Here is a 25,801-nt window from a genome sequence, read left to right as displayed (position 1 = left end):
ACAAAACAGAACTTTAGTATGCTGCGCTGGCAAGCAGGACATAAAAGATGGAGGTACAGACAGATGTCTGAGCACTTTCATGAACCCGAACAGTGCGCTTTCCTGACAATGATTAGCACACTCTGGCCTCACACTTACAGGGCCATCTCCAGGCACAGCCTCGTGTCTTATATTCTGAAGAAGCGCTGTGTGCTGTTTGGCTATGCTAGCTGTGGTAGGGTAAACTTGGAATTCCAGACACCAAGTTCAAGGCAAGCTTGGGCTTCGGTCACCATCTTAAAGCAACAATAATAGCAGCAATAATAAAAGGCGCCAGCTCTTTGTCCAATGCACTGTGCCGAAGGAGCTCTTCACAGGTCGCCATGGCTAAGTGAACCCCTCACCCTCCACATCCCCTCAGCTCTCAGTCACAGAGGCCTTAGGAGGCCCGCTTTACCACAAGTTCCTGGCTTTGGGCATCTAGTGCGCCCACCAGACTCTAAAAAAATAATCGTTTACAGATTTTGGACTGAAATTTCTAAGATCATGAGTTTTAATCAACCGTTTCCTCTTTGTAAGTTGCATAACTCGGCATTTTTGTTAGGGTGATGGCAACATGGCTAATCTGCTCTAGGAACTTCTGGCAGCCCCAGAGTTTGAGCAGCAATGACATTCACACCCGTGAACATCGTACGTGCATGAGAGCGTTAAGGTGTGTGTGTGTGAGAGAGAGAGAGATAGGGAGGCATCTACATATGCATGCATATTCCATACGTGTAGGTGAGCACGCGTGCATGCATGTGCATGCAGGCGCCAGAGGACAAGCCTGGCTATGCGTAGCTCCTCAAGCGCTGTCACGTTCCATTTGCAATCCGGTCTCTCAACCTGGAATCCAGCACTCGGACTAAGCGTCCAGCAAGCTCCAGGTAATACCCCCATCCTCAGGACCCCAGCAGTGGAATTACAGGGACGTACCGGTATGTCTGCCCTGTTTTGTTTTTGCTTTTGGAGTTCTGGGAGTTGAAGGCAGGTTTTCATGCTTGCAAGGCAACCACTTTATTGGCTGAGCCATCTGCTGAGCCTTCAGTAGCAATATTTTTTAATCTTTGCTCGCTTTATTTATATTAGGTTTAGTATGCGTAGTGGGTTGTTTTATGTCAGCTTGATACAAGCTAGAGTCATCAGAGAGGAGAGACCCTCAATTGAGGGAAAAGTCCTGTAAGATTGGGTTGTAGACCTGTGGGACATTTTTCTTAATAAGTGATTGATGAGGGAGGCTGGTGGTTCTTGGTTCTGTAAGAAGCAGGCTGAACAAGCCGTGAGGAGCAAGCCAGTAAGCAGCACCCCTCCATGGCCTCTGTGTCAGCTCCTGCCTCCAGGTTCCCACCCTGCCTGGATTCTTGCCTTTCTGCTTTTATTGATGAACTGTTAGATGGAACTGTAAGTGAAATAAATCCTTTCCTCCTCAAGTGGCTTTTGCATGGTGATTCATCATAGCAATAGTTACCATAACAAAGATAATATCCCAGTATCTACTTCACATAAATCTGTTAATATTGCTGAGACCACATCCTTTTTATAGTGTAAAGATCTGCTTGCAGAACTATTGCTATGAAAAAAAAATTTCCTGGTGAACTCCATGTAACTGTAATCATGAAATTCCCCTTACCCCTACATTTTCATGTTCCATGTTATTTCTCCATGTATTTTTAGCATCTTTTTTTTGTCTCATACTGCTGTTCTTACTCACCCATTACACAAAAGTAACATTTTTTTTTCTCCTCCCATGATGGTGGTTCAAACACAAGCAGTCTTACTGTTACATCTTTCCATTTAGGATACACAAAGAAGGAAAAAGTAACCAGACAGAAAAGACAGGGAATACATGTACCGTTTTCTAACATGACACACAACTACAGGAAAAGTTAGGCAAATACATAGTGATTAAAGACATATTTAAACAACCACATACTCTTTGTAATCAACAGTTGCTCTCCAGTTTAAGCTTGGCTCCAGTCTCTTGGTCATGTGACTTTTCCCAAAGCTAATCTGGCTCCTTTCTGAGGCAGTTTTACTCTTCTCTGAGACAGTTACCAATGATGGAGTATTTTCCTTGGGTTTCTCAAAAACTTGTTTATCCTTCTGTTGCTCCTCAGCCAATCTAAGCTCCTTTATTTAAAAACGAGAGAGAGTAATGGTTACAGTGACATCACCCCTGAACTTCTCAGTTCATCCTCACTGAGTAGGTTATCATCACTAACGACTTAGCGCCATCTGAAGATAGGGATGGATAACTCATACGCATCTACCTGCTGTGGCTTAGCATATCGTTTGAAAAAGAGCAATGTCAAGACCAAGACCTTAGCTAACTAAGGCAGGGAGTAATGTGATGTTTCTGAACTCAGCTCTATGGCAGCATGCATCTCTTGGATTAAAAACAAAACAAACAAACAAAAAACAAAACTCCCCCCCCCAAAACAAAACTCTATTCCTGGGTTGCCCAGGACACATCACATGAAAACTATACAAATCAAGAATAACAGAAGCATCTTGAAAGTAACCAGAACTAGAAGACATATTCTGGACCTGTAGAGATGGCTCCCTAGTTAAGAATGGGTCTCAGTTACCTCATAAATGGAATTGAATTGACAACCCAGACATAAATTCACATACCTATGGATACCTGATTTTTTTTTAATAAAGAAGCCAGAAATATACATTGTAAAAAGGAAGAGCATATTCAGCAAATGCTGTTGGTCATACTGGATGGCTACATGTAGAAGAATGCAAATAGATACATTTGTATCATCCTGCACAAAGCTCAACTCCAGATAGAAGAACCGCAACATCAAACCAGATACACTAAAGCCGAGAATGCGGGGAATAGCCTGGAACTCACAGGCACAACAAAAGACTTCTGAACAGAGCACCATTAGCACAGGCACTAAGATTAACAATTGATAAATTCGACCTCATGATACTGAGAAGTTTCTGCATGGAAAAGGATGCCATCATTTGGAAAAAGCACCAGACTAAAAAACGAGAAAATATTTTTACCAACTCTACAGCTAAGAGAGGGCTAATATCCAAAATATATAAAGAAAATTTTGAAACAAAATATAAAAAACAACCTAATATTTAAAATGGGATATAGATCTAAATAGAGACTTCCAAAAAGAAGAAACTCAAATGGCTGAGAAACTCTTAAAGAAATGTCCAACATCCTTAGTCACCAGGCAAATGCAAACTACTTTTTTTTTTCTCATTTACATTCTTTGTCTTATATTTCTTTTTTTTTTTTTTCAATGCAGTTTATTCAGGAACATTGAACAATCCTCGGACCCCGGGGAAAGCCAGCCCACAGCTTAAATAGCCTCTGGGTAGCCAACGGGGCGTGCCACGGGGGCAATGCAGATAGGTCCACATACATGGAAGCAAGCCAGATCCTCGGCCTTAGCCAAATGTGGAGTTGTTCATGACAGAGAGCACTCACCATCGGGAAGGTGGAAGGCGGAAACCAGCTCCATCTTTAAGGCATAGCATTCCGCAGCTCTCTACAGTTCCCCCTTTTTGTTTTAGACACATCAGGCAAGAGTAGAGGTCTGATCTCTGATATTAGAAATAAATTGGGACTTTGTACAGATGTTCATTTAGGTGTCATCCACCCAAAGAGCATCAGACCGTCCGATACCTTGCAGGAGCAAATTGATACCCTATGGCAAATCGCTCAAAATGCAAACTACTTTAAGATTTCATGTTACACCTGTCAGAACAACTAAGATCAATAAAACAAGTGGCAGCTTATGCTGGTGAGGTGTGGAGTAAGGGAAACACTTCTCCATTGCTGGTGGGAGTGCTAATGTGTACAGCCACTGTGGAAACCAGTGTGGCAGTCCCTCAGGAAGATGGGAATCAAGCTACCTAAAGATCCAGCTATACCTTTCCTGGGCGTATACCCAAAGGACTCTGTCCTACCACAAAGACACTTGCTGAACCACATCCATTGCTGCTCTGTTCATAGTAGCCAGGTTTGGAAACAACGTACATGTCCCCATTGAGAAATGGACAAAGAAAATGTGCTACCTTTATAAAATGAAGTATTACTCAGCTTTTTTTACATGACATGAAATTTGTAGGTAAATGGGTGGAACTACAAAAAATAAAACATTCTGAGTGAGATAACTCAGACCCAGGAAGATAAATATGGTATTTATTTATTTATATCTGGATATTATCTGTTCAATAAATGATAACCAAGCTACAATGCATAGACAGAGATTTCAAATCAGTGAGCTAAATTTCCAACTTCAGAAATTCAATAAGGAAAGCAAATATATCCTAAAGAGAGAAGAAACAAAGAAAAAAGGAAGAAAGGAAGGAAGGAAAGAAGGAAAGAAGGAAGGAAGATGATGTAAAGAGCACTAGTAAAATAGAAATCAAACCTGGAGAAAATTGGTGATACTCTTAGAAAGCTGGCTAAGATGGGCACGCTTCTATTCAGATGGGTTAAAACAAAACAAGACATGAACGAATGTGGGCATGAAAGAGGGCTCACCACAGCAGACCTGCAGACATCCAGAGTTACACAACACTGTTCTGAATGCCCGTGCCATGAAACAGCCTGCATGTCTATCAGCAAGTGAGTGGGTAAAACCGTGTGTGGAATGTCCACACAATAAAATGATACCCATTAAAGAAATAGAGTAACGAACTTGTAATACAAACACTGATGAATCTCAGAAACAAGTTGACTGAAGTTTATTATATCCTTTTAATTAAATGAAGTAATAAGCAAAAAAAAAAATCTCTAAGGGCAGAAATCTGAAGTGGTTATCTGTGAGAAAGAAAGATGAAATCAAAGTCAATATTAAGGTACTTTCCAATAATGATGAGAATATTCTCTATCTTGATCAGGGTGCTCCACAGATATTTATCCAAATCGCATGCAACTCTACATGCAAGATCTGTAAACTTTACTATATGAGAATTGTGCTAAATGTTCTTTTTGAAAGGATATGATTAAATGTACATACTGGATTTCTGATTCTAACAAGATAGACTTGGCCTTCACTATTCTCGGTCTGAAAACCCCCACAAAACTCCATTCTTATCAAAGACAGATGACGCACATCAAAATAGCTTCAACAGCACACGGTAAATGGTTCTCATGGGAGAAATACACAGAAAAGATTTTGGTGCAAAGTGCAGACTTTTGGAGCTCAAAAATGGGAAGACTTCAGTTCTGGATGTGGCATGGAGCTGACTCTTCAGAGGCCATCTCAAGGCCTTGATGGATGTCCCAGAGCCTAACCCCAATCCCAGCCCTCCTGCTGGTTCTCAACCTCCCTAACACTGAGACACTTTAATACAGTTCCTTGTGTTGTGGTCACCCCAACCATGAAATTATTTCCATTGCTGCTTTACAATTGCAATTTTGCTACTATTATGAATGATAATGTAGACACCTGATATGCAGGATGTCTGATGTGGCCCCTGTGACAGAGCTGCTCTACCCCAAAGGGGCTGTGACCCACAGGTTGAGGAATGCAAATGCACATCAAAACGTACATTTTTTTCCTTCTTCTCTATTCTTAGAGGAAATGAATTATTTTCATTGTCAAAACAACCAGAGACACTTCAGACTTGGTAATACTCAGGTATGGCTGAAGTAGAGTGAGGCCTGAGCCTACAGCAAGAGCCCTTCGGGTGAATCCCTGCCCTTAGGGTGAATCCCTGAGCCTTGAATGTCACCAACCCAAGAGCTGTTTCCTTCAACCAAGGTTTATATTCCCAGCTCAAACACCAGATTAGCATTGTCTGGAGATTTAACTACCATGAGCGACGCTCTCTAGCACCGTGTGCTGGGGACTCCTGGGATAAAGTGCTTCATTGTTGGAATGGGATCATAGCACATGTTTGGATTAGAAGCTTAGGCAGAAGAATCCTGAGTTGAAAGCTCGCCCCACCTAGTAAGATCTTGCCTCGTGAAACAAACTAAACAAAAATCTCCAGCGCTGATGGGCAGCGAGAGGAACATCAACATGGCAGGATGGCTTGGGGGTGGGGAGCCTGACCCTGAAGCTTTCACACTGCTAAAAACAAGAGGGAAAAAAGTAAGAGGGAAAGGAAAACAACAGAAGAAGGTTTAATGGTTCCTTTGGTGTCTGCCTGCTTGGACTAAGTTGTCTATTGCTTTTGTAACATTGCACATTAAACACAGATGTGTAAGTAGCCTTAGCACGAACTGCCACTTGAACCAGTAGACTCTGAGCAGATTGTACTCTGTAGGTGAATCTACCTCACCTGGAAAGTTGAAGGTCTGAAGAGGAAAGACTGAGATTTCCCAGAGGGGTAACTCTCTCTGAGCTGCCAACAGAGAACCTTGCCTGAGTCTCCACACCACTGTCTCCTGAAAGTGAGGCTCCAGACACGATTTCTGTGCATGTCTGTATTCCAGCCCACGAGACTGACCTGCCTCTGCATTTCAGACTTCCTTGTCCCCCAAAACTGCAGAAGCCACTTTCTGAAACTATCTCACCCTCTCCCCACCTCTCTTTCCTTTTCTTCTTTACTTTCTCTCCTTTCTTCCCTCTCTCTTGGACTCTATCTCTGGAGAACAGGGAAATGCAAAAGCAAAAGCTTCTTTAGAAACAACTATCAGCAGTACATTAAGAGAGAAGGTGGATTATTCAGCAAATGGTTGACAAAGTTCATAAAAACACTGAGAATGGGAAAGCAGTGTCCCAACACGTAACGTTTACATTCCCTGCCCTTCTAAGGCTCAGGGAACACCGCAGAGAAGGGAACCAAGAGTGTGAGAGCCAAGGATGTCAGGAAAAGGTCTGCAAATATCTTTGGGACGTTACACAGACATTGCAAACCAGACTGCACAACGGCAGCTGCAGTTAGCTACTAAGGAGCCTACGCAAGGCTAGGCCTGTCAACAGCCAATCACAGATCAGGAGGTGCTCAGGGGGGGGCCCAACCCTCTCTGTTGAATCAATTGTTATGGCAACTGATGGATTCTGGGGAGGAATAGTCATTATCTTTAGTTGTGTTCCAAGCAGTTGAGCCCACCAGGTCCCAATGCATAGTTCCAATTCTGTGGCTACTTGGAAAGTTAAAATCAGTAGGTCACAAAACAAAACAAAACAAGATGAAACTGGGAGGGAACTGTGCAGTGAAAAGTGTTAGGGATGACAGACATGGGGGGGAGGCAAAAGACGGTGGGGGTAGAGTAAATAGAATGTTCTACATACATGCATGGAATTGTCAATGAACAAAGGTAATCAATTAAAATAATCTCATAAGAAACCTTAAAACTTAAAGATATGCACAACATTTGAAAGACAAATTAGGTGTTTTCAGAATGCCAAGCCAGAATGTAGTAGGATGAGATAAAAGAAAACAGAGGCTAGGCTTCAGAGGCCTGCCAGTAACTCACTAAGATTCTTTCAAACAACATAAAGTACATGTTGGAGAGGATACGGAGGAAATGAACTCCTTGTACATTCCTGTTGCAATCTAAAATGTTATAGCTACTTTGGAGAAGTTTGGTGTTTCCTACAAGAATGATATAATAATTCCCACGTGACCCAAAAGTCCACTTTCAAGTGGCCACCCAAAGGAGTACAAACTCAAGTGGATTCATGTGGACTGGTGTTCATGGGGTAGAAAAAAAAAGCCCAATTTAACATGTGTATGCACTGGTTAGTTTTAATTGTCAACTTGGCATAGTCTAAAGCCACCTGGGAAGGCCTACAGGAGGGATTGTGCAGACCATAACGGCCTGTGGGCTTGTGTGTGGGAGACTGTTCCATTAATTGAGGGGGAAAGACCTGCAGTGTGGGCAAGCCATCCCCTGAGCAGGAGACCCTGACCTATGTGAGCGTGGGGAGAGCCAGCTAAGCACTAAAAGCCTGATTTCTTCTCTCCGCTCCTGACTGGGCGTGTGACCAGCCGCTGGAAGCATCCGCTGTCTTCCCTGCAATGATGGGCTGTGGCGTGGAACTGCCAGCCAAAATAAGCCCTTTCTCCCCCCAAGTTGCTTTTGTTGGGGGGGGTGTTTTCTCAAACCAGTAGGAAACGAAGGACAGCATACATGTAAATGGAATCAAATGAAGCCATAAAAAGAAATGAAAATCTAAACATGATAGGTCAGACGGCATGCTAAGTGGAATAAACCAAATAAATCACAAAGGTCATGTGCCCATTAATCTGATTCCTCTCACATAGATATTAAGTGGGTCCTATGATTGCACTGATATGAATCATCTAGAATGGGTAAATTAGACTATATTAGTGTTCACCAGAAATCATAGGTAGAAGGAAGAATAGAATGTTCTTGCTTAACAGGTATATGCTTTGAGTTTAGAGCAACAAAAATATGGAAAAAGCTATAAAAAGTTGTAATCAAGTAATATAAAAGAATGACCTGAACTTACCTGTTTCGACATATTCTCTGAAAACATTCGTGATTTGTCCTTTAAACATGTAAAAAGGTCTTTGTAAACTTCACCTTGTCTCTCATAATTAATTTCCCCCTCGTCGTCTGTTTTTCCCTTTGGGAGAAATGGTTCAATGGAATGATTAACACAGTAGTCAACAGAGCAGCAAGATCAGAATGCCACGGCCTATGAGTACATGCTGATGTTTTATTTTGTTTTGACAATTTCATACAATAGGAGTTCGTTTTAATCATTCTCATTTCCCACCCCTATCAATCCTCCCTACTTCCCTACAAACCCTCATTAATGGTCATGATTTTTGTATTGGCTAAAGGGGTCGTGTGGCAGCCTGTGTGTATGATGTGTATTGGCAAGGCCCTTTTCCTTTGACTTAATTTCATTATCCATCCATCTGCCTGTTGGTATAATGTTCTTTTGAAATGTATACACCTTACCCTTGTTCATTCAAATGCTGATTTCTCCCCCACCCCGGATATTGCATTGTGATACTTATTCTAAGCATCTTGTCTCAACTTTGTGTAAACAGGCCAAAATAAAGCAACTAGACACAATGTTGAGCAAAGAGAGGGGAGGAGCCAGAGGACAGGAAATGAGTGGGAGTAAAAAAGGGAGAGGGAGAGCTGGGAGAGAGAGCTGAAGGACAGTTCTTGGAGGACATGGAGCATGAACCAGACCTAAGATTTCACAAAAAGCAAGTATATGTGGTAAAATCTAAATGTTAGGAAACTACGAGGGCTTGGAGGTTTAGGAGGGAGTAACTATTGCCCAGCATTGTGTTCTAGGTTAAATAATAAATCCTAGTCTCTGTGTGGTGATTTGGGTATACAGCTGTTTAGGATTAACAGCAGCATTACCAGAAGATATATCAATAGTAAATATTAATTGTCACTTACAACATCTGCCTCTCACCACATTTGAGTACCTCTTTTATAAATGTAGAGCTTTGCTTGCCAACCACTGAAGTCCTTACTTTCCTCTACTGTGAAAACACATAGGACTTAAAGAACCTTAACTGATGACATCACAAAGGGACTAAGGCTTAGAACTTCACTAGAGAAAATTCTGTGTCAGAGGCATGCTTGTGGCTTGCTCTGTGTGCAGTGGATTGCACATTGAGTTCATTTTCTAGGGAAAACATCTCTAGAGAACTTAATGTCCCTTCTTCCCCCTGCCCTTGTCCCCTCTTCCACCTGCCTCTGCCTTTAGTTCACTTCTTTTTCTTCCATCCTGCATCAGAAACACACGACTATGCTGTCTTTAATGTTTGGAAATTAACAAAAGTTTTTTTGTTGATTGTTCTCAGTTTTTGAGTTTTTCCTTTAAATCTGAGAGGGGTACTTAATGTTTCCCAATATAATCTTGACAAAAACAAAAGCTGCTTGATCCTCTCTATAAGGTCAAAGAAATCATTCTTTTATGTTGTTCTAACTAGAACTTTAACTTTTCTAAAATATCAAACAAATCAACAACCAGAATTATAGCCTACATCCTCTTTGCAGAAATAAGTCAAGTTAAATGTTAATTAAAAAAAGGAACTCAAAGGTGCTAGCGGAGGACTCCAGTGGGCCATCCTAGAGGTGGTACCAGGATCCTGAAATCAACACAAGGTGTAAGACCTTTGGCCACCTCCTGTGACAGTGGGGTTCTCAGTCACTACCCGGATCCTCCTTGTGAGTCCCAAACTCACACTGAGGGTCCCAACTGAGGTGTTGCTGAGGAGGCAGCTGAGCCCCTCCTGGCTAGTTCAGTGACTCAGAAAGAGCAAGATTCACATTGCAGCCTGGGTTCTCAGTGGTTACATGCTGTCTTATCTCTTAGCACAGAGGCACCTATCCAAACTTCCTTTGGGATCCTTGGTCTTGGAATCTAAACTCGGTTTTTGTTTTGTTTGGGTTGAGTTCAGACAACAAGGGTCAAAAGAAAAATGTCCCTCCTCCTAACGTGCCTGCCCTTCGGTGGGCCACTGCTGTCACAGGCTTTTGCTCCAGGTGCATGGCTGGTTCCCATGTCCAGTTCCTCATTTCCCTGCAGGCTCCATGAGATGTGGTTAGTGGATGACAAGCGCTGCCCCCTCACAGGCTCAGGTCCGCCACCCCCTGTGGCACCAGCATGAACTGGACACTCTCCACTCCCCAGGCACGTGCCTGCTTGTCAACACAGTCCAAGCCCCGTGGGAAGCAGTGCAGGCTAGAAGGAGCCACTCCCCAGCCACCTTGATCCCAGCCTGCTGCGGCTCTTGCTCCTGGCTTCCCTGGCCCTAGAACACTCAGGATGGAAGTTATGGTTGTTACTTCCAAAATTGCCATTTTTTTTTCCTTTTGGCCTTTTCTACCTTCAATTGTGTGTGGCTAAACCTGGGAACGGATTCTGTTAGCAGTCCAGGTTGGAGAGGTGGCAAGGATTATTTCTGTTTCTTCAAAAACTGGCTCCGTGTCACGCAGTGACAGCCACCACGCCTGGTTCTAAGATGGTTTGGGATTTGCCCAGGACGTGTGCTGAAAGGGATGGGGCTTCAGCCTCAGAGCAGAGCTCCTTTTTCCACCATCATCAGGACACAACCCACGACTCGAGCCACCCCTCACACACTTCCTTAAAGAGCACTCACGCCATTTAAAAACACCCCTTCCACGCAGCAGGTAATGCACAGGGCTTCCACGTCGTGCGGCTTCACCATCAAGTAACAAATTTCTCCGTGAATCTGTCTCCATGGCGGGGCGCGGCACCCATTTGAAAATTCATAATCTGAAAACAGTGATGGTTAAACCATCAGTAGGAGCAGTTCAGTTCTGTGAGGTGAAAGTATATCAGCTTCAGTAAAGCCGATCTTATGGGAAATGAGAGAGCGCATTGTCTTGAAGATTCCAATGTCTGGAATGCAACTACGGAAAAGTGTATGGACACAGTTATGAAAATATAAGTGACATCAAATGAGCCTGAGAAGACAAACCTGAAGTGTAATCAATCGACTCCAGCACTGTATGCTCCCCTTTTCCTGAGAAACGTTGGAGCAGCTCAACATCTTTCTTAAACGTTGCTGGGTTCAAGCAAATCTCTCTGAAACAAACATTAACAATAAAGTACTTTGAAACAGAATCTAAAGGAAACAAAAACATTCCGCTACATCGGAACAATTAATGCTGAAATTCCTTTTAGCCAGTGTTAGAATCATGTGACATTACTGGCGAAAATGTCAAGAAATTTACATTGGCCAAGGTTTTATAGAAATAAAGAAATCATTACTCTTTTATTGATTTGGTGTCTCTGTGTGTGGGCACACACGTATGCCATAGTTCATCTATGAAGGTCATAAGACAACTGGTATGAGTCAGTTCTCTCCCTTTGCCATGGGATGGGACATAGGTCATCAGGCTTGGCAGCAGCCACCTTTCCCTGCTAAGCTATGTTGCCTGCCCTCAAGAGTTCATTTCATAACAATAGTACCATACTCCTAAAAAGTACTAGAAATGTGATCACAATTTGTACTACACAAACTCAATATTCTATTTGTGCTATCACTTAATAACATGTGTAATTATCTAAAGAGTCTTTGAAGATAGCCAGGTGTTCAATGCCTTCTGACCTGGAGAAAACCCCACTAGACTGTCCTGGCAGTAGTGACTAGAATTGTTTTTGGAACTTGTGTAAATAAACCCAATAGAATGGACATTTTGTTCCTGTAAAAGCAAATGTTAACTCGACAGCGGTAAATGCTCCCCTTTCTCTTGTATTCCTAAGGGGCTGAGAGCACTTTTCCCGGCTGCATTGGAGATATTTCTCAGACACTCACAGCGAGATGTGCTTTAGGGAGTGGTTGAGCAGATTCAGGTCCAGCTGCTTCAGCAGGATGGCAATTTTCCTTTTAATATAGGACTTGCTATCTTTTGTGAACATATCAATGATATTTATGGTACTGGACTCTTCTTTTATCTCACCATAATCGGATCCCAAGATTTTCACTATAGGGTCTCTGTTAGCTGACAAAAACATCAACATAAATAATAAAGATTACCCCATGTAACAAATACGAAGACTGAGAAATCCCACCAAATTCTCCTTCATTGGGTTCCTTGCACTCAGCTTCCTCTGGCCAAGCTTGTTAGACTTCCTCCCTCCTCCTGAGAGACCATGGTATTAGGAGCTGCCTCACACCTCTTCCTGTGTTTTTCCCCCGTATCATGTCAGCCATGTGCACCCTCTCCTCAGTAAGACCAAAGCCAAGATGAGCTCCCTTCTTTGACTGACTATGGAAATTTGTGCACGGCAGATACATTCAGTTAGCATGTTCAGAACTGTTTTGAAGAGAAGCCTTCCCCAGAAGAACCACCACTCAAGCTGTGTGCACCTGTGTCTATGCCTGCCATTCTTCCTCGTTCCCAAGCCCTGTCTTTCCCCAGCAGGCTTCCTTCACTCTACAGGTCTGCTGCAGTTTTCCATCTGCCTGAAGGGGCCAACTTCTCCATGCCTTTTGGTGCATACCTCTTGAACCTAAGAGTTGGGAAAGTCAATGATGCCAGCATTTGCATGTGTATCAAGGCTGTGAAGGACAAGTAAAAACTCATGGCAAAAATGATGCAGATGAGAACCGGATCCCAGTGATGCAGAAAACAGAGTTTGTAAGTATAAAAACAATACAGTTGAGAGAAAAAAAATGAAGGAAAACTTTGTTTAGAATATAACATTCAAGACAAAAATCTGAATATACTGGGATAGGAAGAGACAATGTCCGTGAGAATTCTAAAAGTCTGACTTGATTGACATGATAATTCTGCAACAGGAAGTAAACTATACCACAGAAGACTGCCTGGAGTGGTCCTATGTGAGATAAAATACACACACACACACACACACACACACACATATATATATATAGGACCAGGGAACAGACCACTTCTCAAGCACTTTCAACTTACCCACTTTGCAGCTGGTGACTAATAAAGTTTTTATTCTTCATTTCCTATAATTTGTTTTTTTTATTTTTTTCTTCACAATTTGTTCATTATATATCCCGATGAAGTCCCCTCCCTCAACTCCCCCAGTCCCACCCTCTCTCCCTCTTCCCCTCAACTACTTCCCCAAGTCCACTGAAAGGTGGAGTTCTCCACTATTGCCATCTGCCCATAGCTTGTTAAGTCTCTTTAGGACTGCTTGGATGCTCTTCTTCCGTGGCTCGGTAAGGCTTCATCATCAGGGGAGAGTGATCAGAGAGCAGTCAACTGAGTTCATGATAGAGGCAGCCCCTGCTCCCCTCACTCAGAGATCCACATGGAAGCTGAGCTGCCAGTCAGCCACATCTGAGCAGGGGGTCTAGGTCCTCTCCATGCATGGTTCTCTGTTGGCACATCAGTCTCTGCTGGACCCCCTGGGCACAGATCTTTTAGTTTTGTTGGTCTCCTTGTGGGGTTCTTGTCCCCTCCTTGTCTCTCTAACCTCACCCCTTTCTTCCTCCATAAGACTCCCTGCGCTCTGCCCAAAGTTTGGCCCTGAGTCTCAGCATCTGGTTCTATCCCCTGTTGGGTGAATCCTAATAAAAGTTCTTTAAAAGACACAAAAGATGAACTTTCTTTCAAATGGCCATGTGCTATGAGACCTGAGGTTGAACAAAGCCCTTACAGAAAGGACAAAATCCAGGAGAGACTGAATGGTTAGCCACAGTGTGAATGTGGCAGTCCCCAGATTGTGTCTCTTATGCTAACTACTGTCTTAAATCCAGCTGTGCACTTGAAATTTCATCCTACTTAACTTTGTTTATCGGTGGCTACGTAAGGAACGGTGGATAGTTGGAAAGAGATAAAATGAAACTGCTGCTCAGATGACATGTATGTGTGGCACGCAGTCATGCGTGCTGAGGTTACAAGGATATCAGTGCCCTGCTCTGTCATTTTTCTCCTTATCGATGTGGGTCTGCACTGAATCTGCTAGGCTGGCAGCCAACAAGCTTGAGACCATCTCCTGTCTCCACACCCACAGACACACACAACCACACCCAGAATTTTATGTCAGTTTTGGGATTTGAACTCAAGCCTTCATGCTTGCATAGTGCTCTTACCTACTGAGCCATCTCTCCAGCCCTAATGTCTTCTTTTTTTAAGAGGACACTCTCACCTCACATAGAAGTAGGCAGAATTCAGTTACTATGTTCTTGGAATCCACTGGTCACCTAGTCTAAACCCACAAAAGACATGGGATAAATCATTGCCCATGAGTGGGCTTTCCTCCTGATGGGAAATGCACATAACACAAGCTTAAGAGGCAGCCAGTCAGGATTTTTCACATTAGACACTTAGAAATGAACAGAAAGAAGTCAGTGTGTATCATGAGTGAAAGGAAAACTTTCCCACGGAGCTGAATACACACAGTTACTCACAGAAGGCTGAGATGTCACAAACAGAGCACGCCGAGAGATGAAAAAAGGAACATATGAATGGCCATTGCCTCAAAAAAAAAAAGAAAAGGAAAGGAAAGAAAGAAAGAAAGAAAGAAAGAAAGAAAGAAAGAAAGAAAAGAGAAGAGAAGAGAAGAGAAGAGAAGAGAAGAGAAGAGAAGAGAAGAGAAGAGAAGAGAAGAGAAGAGAAGAGAAGAGAAAAGAAAAGAAAAGAAAAGAAAAGAAAAGAAAAGAAAAGAAAAGAAAAGAAAAAGAAAAAGAGCTTACATCTCTCTTGGAGGAAACACAGTGCCAAGCATGCCACAGGGAGCCGGACTCAAGCTGGTCCCTGTAACCCATGGCTGAGCATGACCCCACACACCACAGGGCACTGGGCCTTCCGGAAGCCATATGCTAAAATGAGAAGCCTACCCATGACACATCAGGCTTTCTTTCTGAAGCAGAAACTGGATGTGAGTATTAAGATGGCTGAATGATTCTCATGGTCCACATGACTTTTTATCTTGTACATGGTAGGATTTTTTCAACAGAATATAATCAAGGCCTCCCCTTTCCCCCAAGATTGTGTCTCAAAGTTCAAATCCCAAGTGGAGAGTGCATATCACCTTCAATACAGGCTTGTGTCTCTTGCAGCTTGTTGATTTTCTCAAATGATAACAACTGTGACAGCAGTCCAAAGCTCCTGACTTGGATATGAGGCATACAGAGAAGCAGCAGGGGCTGTCCATCTTGGTCAACCTCTTCTGACCGGACTTCTGCTTCACTACGGAATGGGATGAGATGAAAGCTGAAGTTACCTTCCCGCCAGAAGACTTTACCATGAAGATACTTAGAAAGACTATCCTGGAGTCTTCAAGAACTAGACATGGCTCTGACTGCAAGCTCTTCCTTCCCCTCCATATCTCATGCTGTGACTCAGCCCCCAAGCTGGCAGCGGCCAAGATGAGCTGTCAGCCTCCCAGGACATTGTCCCCACAGTTCCTAGAATTTGCTCTGGACTCAGTCAGTTGTCAACTTTGTTTCTCTAAGGATGTGCTTGTTTCTGGTGTCTTTTGAAAAGCTCACTGGTTCCACCCAGGCACTCACACTTCAAGGTTTCCAACGTTACCTCATTTGTAAAATTTTTACGGCACGGAAATTAGTGGCTAGGAATTTTCACATCTACTTTGAGTTCATGAACAGAAAGGCAAACTAGAACCACTCTAAATATCGTAATGCAGTTTCTTTTGCCCTTAGCATCATAGCTAGTTTTTCTAAATAACCTTTCCTGGTCAGATATTATTAGACCTTGTGATTTCAGTGTTTTTACCCATTTTTAAGGTTTGGGCTTTTGTTTTGGTTTTTGTTTTTAGGTTGGGATTTAAGTATTTTAAGAGTTTCAAAAGATGGGCGTGGTGACAAACACCTTTAACCCCAGCACTCAGGGAGGCAGAGGCAGATAGATTGCTGTGAGTTTGAGGGCAGCCTGGACTATAACATGAGTCCAAGATAGCCAAGCCTACAGAGAGAAACCCTGTCTCGAAAAAAAACCAAAATTTCATGAGATATATTTCTATCACTTGCAACATAAACTAAATGTGTAGGTTTTGTTGTTTGTTTGTTTTTTAATTAGGTGTTGCTTGTATTATGTTATTACATGCTGGTATCCCTGAGAAGGCCCTTGCATGTGAAGATCCGACAGTCTATTCGAAGCCGCAATGTGGGGAAAGGGATGTAGACGTATCCTGATTGGCCAGAAGGAGAAAATCCAGCAGATCCAGGTGATTGGCTCCTGGTGCTGTGTTAATCAGTTTTGGGCCCTTACCAAAATTCCTGAGATTATCAGCTCAGAACAGGAAAGGCTGTTTGGAGCTCACAGCGTTTAAGGCTCTAGTCCACTGGTTTGGCCCTGCTGCTTTGGGGGTGCAGCTAAGGGCAGAAGCACAGAGCAGCTCAGATGCCACACAGCTCAGGCCGAGGAGTGTTAGGAAGAGGAGGGGCTGAGTCCTGACCTCCCTATCCGCTGATTGCCTCCAGCGGCCTGACTCTCAGTAGCCCTGTCTCTTCAAGGCCCTTCCACCTTCCCACTGCACTCCCCTGATGAGCAAGGCTTTTTCACGTTTTTCACGTGAGCCTTTGGGACACACACATCACATTACTGTGTCGTTAAAATAAAAACAAAGAGAGCAGGAAACTTCGGGAGACAGACTAACAGCCTTCCAAATACTCCCCTTAGGATAAAAGGAGATTCAACTGATGGATAAGCAGGTGGACTAACAAAGATTTTGACCCAGGAAGACTGCACTGCCTCTGCGCTGAGAGAAACAGATTCTAAGAGTCCTCACAGGAACAGAAACGTATAGACCACACAAGGATGGAAGCTGGTTTGACAGCTAGGTATGGCCACAAGCCAAAGAACGGAAGAACTTTCCAGGATCTGGGAAAGAAAAGAACACATTCTCCTAAAGTCTCCTGGATGAATGTGCCCTTATCATACTCTGATTTTTTTTTTTACCCTGCAGATTCATTTTAGACTTTGTCTTCCAGAACTATGCTAAACTTTATGTTTCATTTAGTGATTGGTTTTGTGGTCATTGGTGGCAGTGACAAATAGCTACCACAGGGTCTCTGTCAGTGTGGTACTGCCTGGTACCCATGGACCCTGGCTCCACCCCAGTCTCTCAAACAGTAACTGCATCTAGAAGATGGTGAATAGATGGTGAATTATCTGGGATAATTGGATGCCCAATGTGCTTGTGTGCTTGGCTATGACATCTGTGAAGAAACTTTTCTACACAAGCTCCTGGAATCCTCTTTAGGATGAAGAACACTTCTAAAGGTGCCTCACGTCAAGGCTTGGTCACTTAATACTAAATAGATGGCCATAGGGTTGAGCAATGGGCTGATTGACAGCCAAAAGCATAAAGTCGTAGAACTGGGGAGAATGAAACTTGTGGTGGGAACTAGGAAAGGGTTGGAGGGGTCCCTCACTGCTCACCAGCTGAAGTTTATAATTCAGCAGAGGAGGAAGAACTCCATCACCACAGGATGCTCCTTATGAGGCCAACCCTTCACCCTGACGACTCTACAACTGGGCTTGCACCTGCAGCATTGTTCTCTGCAGACCTCGCCTGGTTCCAAACCTCAGGTTCTTTCTCTAGCTCTTCATGCCTTCAAAACCCACACCACGTGGGAAAATCTCACACATTGCCAAGTTCAGCATCCAGAAGGAGGTGTGGCCTTGGCCCCTCGGGACCACAGCTTCTGTGTGCTAACCCTGAGCAAATGGTTCCCAGATTTCACTTCTGTGAAGTTGGTCTCCTATTAATCAATGCTGACTGTTTAGGGGCAGCTAACCAGCATCGACTGCCCCAGTACACCAAAGACTTCAAATTAATGAGGCTTGTCTCATGTTAATCACAAGCGATTCTCCTGCCCCAGCTGACCAGAATCCACAGACTCTAAATTCAAAATAGCACACAAATGTCCCCAATAGTATGTTAGGGATACTCAAACATTCCCCTGAAACTTCATTAGCCTCCACCATTTGCATTTCTCTAAATAGTCTTAATCTTCCAGGCTCCTACAACAGCTCTGAACACTCAAACAGCTTTTCCAGCCCAAAGTTCCAAAAACTGTCACCTTCTTCCCACAGTAGTCCAAGGGCTAAAAGCCAAATGGCCAAGTCCACACAGCAATACCCTGTGCTCCTGGTACCAATTTCTGTTCTGCTTTACTTTCTGTTGTTGTGAAGAACTGACCAAAACCTACCTGGAGAAGGAGGGGTTTGTTTGGCTTACAGGTTCTGGGCCTTTATCAAAGAAAGCTGTGGCAGCAACCTAGAGGTAAGAACTGAAGCAGAAGCAGGAACACTTGGCTCTCCTGAGATTTCCAGACACCCTTCATACACAGCCCAAACCCACTTGCCCAGAGATGGCACCATGCGGGTGAGCTTGGCCCTACTATATCAGTTCCACTTAGAAAATCCCCCACAGACATGCTGGAGTGGCAATTCCTCACTAGAGAGGCTTTGTGCAGAGGAACGTCTAGGTTTGTGTCAAACTGACAGAAATTAACAATGACAGGAGCTGAGCTGGAGCTTGAGAGCATTTGGCTCTCTCTGCTTCCGGGCTTCGGGTACCCTGTGACCAGTTCCCTCCTGCCAGTCTGGACTCCCCTGCCATAATGGATGGTTACCTGCAATGGTAATAATTGTTAAGGTACTTTTTTTGACAGTGACAGGGAAGAAAACTAAGATGCCAGAAGGTATGCCCTTGAAGAGGATAATGGGGCTTTGGATCATTCAGCTCTTTCTTTGTTTTCCAGATACCATGAATGAGGTGAGTAAAGTTTCTTTTACAACAGACTCCTGCTACCTCACCACAGTTTCCAAACAATGGGACAGAAAAAAGTATCAGAAACCATGAGCCAAAACAAAGTTTTCCTCCTCTCAAGTGGCTCGTCTCAGGTATTTTTGTCACAGGAACAGAACAGTGACTACATTCCTTAATTAGCTGTGTAAAACAAGAGACGGCCTTGTGGCCTAGACACATGAAGCATTTAGTGTTTTGCTAACAGCAAAATCTTATCTGTAAATTTTGCCGTCATCTTTAAGGCGGTCAGCACCCATCTGGTTTTCATCAGGGCCACACAAGCATGGCTTAGCTCTTGGTGACACTACTGGGCCTCTTTCACCCCTTCCAAGATCAAAGACATCTTCAGTAAAGGTCAGGAACAAACATGGCGGACAGCAAAATGGGAAAGTTTCCTAATGAAATTGACAGAAGTGAAGCAGTGAGGGGTCACTGTCTCAAGACACACTAGGTATCAAAATGTCCACACATCTCCCTCAGGAGGAGACAGCAAGCAGAAAGATGACAGGCAGAGGCTACATATGGAAAACAAGTCAAAGGAATTTGTTCAAGAGAAAGAAAAACAGTGACACAATTGAGTGTGTTGTATCCCCACCAACTAAGGAGACAGATGTGGTCATGTTTAGACTTGGCACATAGAAGTAACGCAGAGGCCAGATATGATGATAATTTCTCTCTCGTCTGCTGCAAAACCATCTTTTCACAAAGTAGTTAACGTTTTTCTAATTGGTTTTACAGCTGAGTCTATCTTTCAATGGTTTATAAAAAAAATATTGTACTTAGGTGGAGGCATCCAAGAATTAGGCAGCCATCTACAAATGGCGAGCTCTCAGCAAATAGTCACTTTTGGCAAATATTAAAATTTAAAAATTCAGAAAAGGGACTGAAGAGTTTTAAAGAGCACTGAAAACCTCTTCAATGCAGTTCAGGGATGGGTTTGCAACTGTGAAAATGAAATCTTGACTTTTTTGTCCAAACAATCCCAAAGGGAAAGAGGAAATCTGTCTGTAGGAAGGCTTCAGCAGGCTAGAAAACTGCTTTTTATGAGATCAACCTTTTATTTGGTTTGGTTTGGATTTTCTTTGTGGAGCCTTGGCTGTCCTGGACTGGCTTTGTAGACCATGCTATCCTTGAACTCACAGAGATCTGCCTGTCTCTGCCTCCCCAAGTGCTGGGATTACAGGCATGTGCCACTGTGCCCAGCTATGAGATCTGTCTTTCAGAGAGAAAATGCAGCCTCAAAAAGGAGTAGAAAGAGAATAACGAAGTCACATAATTAACTGAGGCTGCCTCCTCAAGTAAATACACACCTGGACTTGCTTATTGCTCAAATACAGCACACAGTGATACATGTAGGTCCATCTAATCATGGATAATATATGTCCATATGCATGTGTGTGTGCATGCCATACATATATGTTCACACATGTTTTCAGAAGAGATGAGTGGATATTCCACTCTTCGGGCTACTGATAGGATCTTTACCACTCTCAGATTTGAAAGACTTCTTTTTGTTAAGACGTTTCTTCTTTAAGGACTGTGGAGGAATAGCAGTAATAGAGCACGTGTCTAACATGTAGGACATATGTTCTATTCTCTCTTACATTGGGCAAAACTCTCTGCCCTCCTCACGTCGTTCTAGAGAATGGGATGGTTCAGTCCTGTAAGTATTTGGATAGACCAGGCATCACAGCCAGTAGCTACTCGTGTCCAGAAGGTCATACAGATGTGTGGAAAGCTGAGCAGGAGAGGGGAGTGAACACTGGTAGCTAAGATCTGGGGAGCGCATCCTCTATCAAAAAGAAATTACACTTAAATTAAAATTCGTAAAGCCCGCGTTTCCACCTGAGATACCCTTAAGTTTCCTATGTATTTGCAATTCCCAGTTTAAAGGATTATTTATTAGCACCAACCCCTCAACCAGTCCATGAAAATCTATATCAAGTTGATATTGAATTCTAGAAGCAAGTCTGTGGCTTACCTGACAATATAACCTGATTCAAATGCTGAGGGTTCCAAACTTGATTCCCACTCAAGTGGTTCTTCAAAAACAAAATTTGCTTCTTGGGGGTAGTTATATCTAAAAGACTCCACAAACGTAATGATTTCATTCAATAATGACTCATTCAGAGGGGTCAGCTCCAGGTTTCCATTCACATACCCAGTAGCCGACCACTGTGCCAATCTGGCCAGGGCCACGCCCATGCCGCTCTCGACAGTCTGAGCCAAACTCAGAACACACACTACAGCAAAAGAGAAAGAGTTAGAGGTTTCCACACTGTTGAGATTTTACGCTAGTACAGCCCAACCTACACTCTGCATTTTTAACAGTCTAACTGCTCTTCAATGCAATAAAACAGCTAAACATGGCTACACAAAACCGACATGTATTGAAGGAGTTTCCAGTATCAGCCTACCCTAAATTTAATAACATCTTTCTAATTTCCAAAAGCCCAAGAAAAAAGAACAGCTGGACAGGACGCTTAAAAAAAAATTCAAGAATGGAAAAACAGAATCAGAGGAGGTTGGCAGTAGGAACATTGCTTGCTAACTCTGACAGAGTTAGAGTTTGAGTGAGAAACGCACATTGCTCTGAGCTACACATTATTTAGAATTAGACAATTAAATGAAGCCTGTTGCTCTGGCCCTCTTACTGTCATAATATCAGCATGGGGACACTGAAGGCAGGCAAGCTCTCTCCCAAGTGCTTGAGTCCCTCACATGCCTCTGGGGTTAATAAAAAAACAGGATCAAAGTGTGACTGAGAATTGTCATTTTAATTTTTGATGAAAGTTAGTATAGTACACATGCTTATTCAGGGCACCCGAGGAAGTTCTATATTCTCTGTTCATAGATCATGCGCAAAATATAAATATTATTTTCTTAAGAGTAAGTGTGACAGCTGTAGAAACAGGGTCGAGATTTTTAGCCCATTTATAAACTGGTTATTTAATAATAAACTGGTTATTAAAACAGTGTAGCAATAAAATTTAAAACAAATCCAAATAAAAGGAGGATCCTAGGGAAATTGCTCCGTCCTCACTCAGACAGCAAATGGGATAGACATGGTAAGAGGGAGAAAAAAAAAGGAACAAGACAGAAGCCTACCACTGAGGACCTCTGAAAGACTCTACCCAGCAGGGTATCAAAGCATATGCTGAGACTCATAGCCAAACTTTGGGCAGAGTGCAGGGAATTTTATGAAAGAAGCGGGAGATAGAAAGACCTGGAGAGGACAGGAGCTCCAAAAGGAGACTAACAGAACCAAAAATATCTGAGCCCAGGGGTCTTTGCAAAGACTGACGCTCCAATGAAAGACCATGCATGGAGATAACCTAGACTCCTTGCTCAGATGTAGCCCATGGCAGCTCAGCCTCCAAGTGGGTTCCCTAGTAAGGGGAACAGTGGCTGTCTCTGTCATGAACTCAGTGGCAGGCTCTCTGATCACCTCCCCCTGGGGGGAGCAGCCTTACCACGCCACAGAGGAAGACAAAGCAGCCAGTCTTGATGAGACCTAATAGACTAGGATCAGATGGAAGGGGAGGAGGACCTCTCTTATCAGTGGACTAGGGGAAGGGCAAAGGGGGAGAAAAGGAAGGGAGGGTGGCATTGGGAGGAAATGAGGGGAGGGGCTACAGCTGGGATACAAAGTGAATAAACTGTAATAATCAAAAAATAAAAAATAAAAAAAACAAATCCAAATAAAATGTATTTCACTCTGGCTAGACAGAAGTTAATCTCTAAAAGGGGGTCTTTAAAAAGATGAGTTTATCTGAAAAATTAAGTGAGAACAAAGCAACAACTTATTAACAATGATAGTATTGTTTAAAGATCATCTGTGGTTTTGTCATGCCATTGACCTTCTCTCCAGAATAGTACATTGTAATAAAATCAAATAAAAAATAAACTGAGCTTTTCTCATCACCTGCCATTTTAACAAAGGCTTTGAAACACAAGTTTGACACAAATAGTGGGGATTTTATTTTCTGTTCCATATTACGATGTGAAATCCAGTAACAGGACTTGGGTTCCTCTCTCCAGGGGACTGTGTCACACTGGGAAGCAGGACGGCAGCAGTGTGGACCTGTCAACTCACAGCTACCAAAGGACAGGAAGAGAGGTTGCTGGCATCTGGGGATGCATGCCAAGGATGGAAATGCTCTCCTCGGGCACAGGAATGCCCAGCAGGAAGGACCTGCAGGCGCCTGGCATCTGGAAAACTTTGGGTAAGCGACACTGCAGCCTAACGTCTCCCTCCACTTGAGGAGAGCCACAAAGCAGCTTGTGTGTGCATCGGCCGTCACATGATTGGAAATCATAGAAATGAAACAGAAGTTTGCACACTTCACCCTACACAGAGCTTTAGTGTGACAATAACGTCAGGCACAGGTTTTAAGATGCAGACTGACGTGCTGCTGTCGGCCGGAGTCTGGAAACATACCACGTTTGGGTACCCATCCCAGGCTGGATAACTCTCTAAACATTTCCAGAATAATAGTACCTTCACAGAGCATTATTAGTGCTCAAAATATTATCTATTTTAGATTGTCTATCTTATATTATCTATTTAGGATTATTTTCTCTACTCTTGGATTCAAAATATCTAAGGGTCATTATAAGATATTTGTTGCAAAATCCAGGTGTTGTAGAAAACCATTTCCCTGTGTATGTCTCTGACTCTCTCTCTCTCTCTCTCTCTCTCTCTCTCTCTCTCTCGACACACAAACAAACACTCACATACTTACACTCACACACACGTGTAGACACACAGGTATCAGTGAAACAAAATGTGATGTACAGATTTTCCTGTGATTTCTTTTTTTCTATAGCTGATTGATAAAAAAAGTGCTTTAGTGTCAAATGTGTGAGCATGTGTGCCTGACACTTTAGTTTTCTAGTGTTCTGAGAATAAACAAGCAAAAGAAGTGTGCAAATGCTTCATCTACTTCAGAAAAGCTTCAGTGGGCTCTCTGCCCACGTTTAATTGGTAATAATCTTTGCTTCAGAGCGTGTGCACGCAGCGTCGCGCCCCTTCTTTCCATCGCTCTTAATGGTTTTATAGATTACGCGAGGATACGGCAGCCGAGAGGCAACACCATCGCGACCTCTTAGAAGACAAGTTAAAAGGAACAGAGACGATCAGAAAGTTCTTTGGCTCATGAGGGAATGTTTATAGAAATGAACGTTCAACTCACATTTCAATCTATGAAGATTCCTTTTCCCAGTCAATGACCAGGAGCCCAGAAAGGACCGAAAGGCCTCTATTGCGAATTAGCAGGAGGCCGAAGAACGCCTGAGAGCCTGAGGCTGCTGCGATGATCCGGAAAGCCAGTACTTGCAGGTGAGAAAAGAGAAGAAGGGGTGTGTTCAAACAAACCACTAGGACGGTTTATCAGGACGGTTTCTCCCAGCCCATCACCGCCACTCCATTAATGCTTTCACCTTGAGTACACGGCTACAGCCAACACACGAAACATATCCGTATCTTTGAATTAATGTTTCCAAGAAGAGTTCAGAGTTACAAAGGAGCAAATATGTATGTTTCCGTGTGTGTGTGTGTGTGTGTGTGTGTGTGTTCGCACATGCGCACGTGTAACAATGTAATATCTAATTGCTAGTTTTCTCGACTCATTTAATAAAACTTTTCTTTTATGCTAAGCTCCAAGCTTCCCTTATCATTAACAAAACGCAACAGTTTTGGAAATAATCAACTCAGTTCTCCCGGAAGCTATGTGAAATCTCAAGTGTAACGTCTGTGGCAAGGCAGGACGTGGGTGGCCCACTCCTTGCGTGGCCACTCCGTGCATGAACAAGGCGCTCGGCAAACCCCATGGGAAAAAAAAAGAACAAAAACGAATTTTAGCGCTGGCGTGAGCACGCTGCAGTTTCATTCGTGACCCGGTGGTCTGGAGGACCTGGGCGCCTTGGAGGGCGTGTTTCAAGCTCCAGTCCCTGCCTGGATGGAGGGAGAGGTGAGCAAGAAGGTCAAGGGCGCCAGGAGGCCAAGAGGAGGGCTGGAGGGGAATCCTGTCCTCAGACCGGGGAGGGACAGAGGGACGGAAACACAGAGCGGGGCTGTGGCGGAGGCCAGGAGGTCGCCGGGCAGCTCCGGGACGGGAGGTGGGGAGGACCCGAGCGGGTGGGAGGGGGCGGAGGGGGACTGGAGGGGCTCCGGGAGGGTGGGAGACCGACCCACCCCGGAGGGTTGGAGGTGCACCACCGAGGGACGCAGGGAGACGGGGGAGAGACGGGAGGAGAGGAGAGCCGAGGACAGCGGCCCGGGGGAAAGCCATGCGCGCCGCCGCGGCCACTCACCTGCACGGTCGCCAGGCGCCCGCCCCCCCCCCCCCCGCACGCGGTTGCTAGGACACCTGTAAACACCCGCCCGCAGCCCCGGGAAGAAACGTGCACGCCCCTGCCCCGGGCTCCCGTCGCGCCGCAGCTCCGAACCCTCTCCCCCGCCCCCACCCCGCCCCACCCCCACCCTGAGCGTCCCATCCCCGCGCCCTGGAAACATTCGGATCCCGCCTGCCCCGCCCCCCCCGCGGAACCCCACGGCTCAGGCTGGCTCAGTCCAGTGACTCGGGGTGGGGGTGGGGGTAGCTCCGAACACGCCACAG

General features: G+C 44.0%; 1 protein-coding gene across 1 annotated transcript in view; it reads right to left on the bottom strand.

The window, feature by feature from the left end:
• The window catches only part of Odad2 (outer dynein arm docking complex subunit 2), a 154,447-nt gene extending 128,929 nt beyond the window's left edge, over positions 1-25,518 (bottom strand). Inside the window, exons 1-9 of the mRNA XM_021654551.2 lie at positions 25,497-25,518; positions 24,377-24,515; positions 21,163-21,424; positions 15,435-15,592; positions 12,235-12,421; positions 11,395-11,501; positions 11,053-11,189; positions 8,424-8,540; positions 1,952-2,148 (exon numbers count right to left, since the gene is read on the bottom strand). Of these exons, the coding sequence (XP_021510226.1) occupies positions 1,952-2,148; positions 8,424-8,540; positions 11,053-11,189; positions 11,395-11,501; positions 12,235-12,421; positions 15,435-15,592; positions 21,163-21,386 (1,127 nt within the window). The 5' untranslated portion in view covers positions 21,387-21,424; positions 24,377-24,515; positions 25,497-25,518. The remainder of the gene's footprint in view (positions 1-1,951; positions 2,149-8,423; positions 8,541-11,052; positions 11,190-11,394; positions 11,502-12,234; positions 12,422-15,434; positions 15,593-21,162; positions 21,425-24,376; positions 24,516-25,496) is intronic.
• Positions 25,519-25,801: the final 283 nt, after the last annotated feature.

The sequence above is a fragment of the Meriones unguiculatus genome, chromosome 3, assembly GCF_030254825.1.
Source record: "Meriones unguiculatus strain TT.TT164.6M chromosome 3, Bangor_MerUng_6.1, whole genome shotgun sequence".
In the NCBI taxonomy this organism is placed as follows: Eukaryota; Metazoa; Chordata; class Mammalia; order Rodentia; family Muridae; genus Meriones; species Meriones unguiculatus.
Note: the sequence above shows the minus strand (reverse complement) of the source record. Positions and strands in the feature narration are given on the sequence as shown.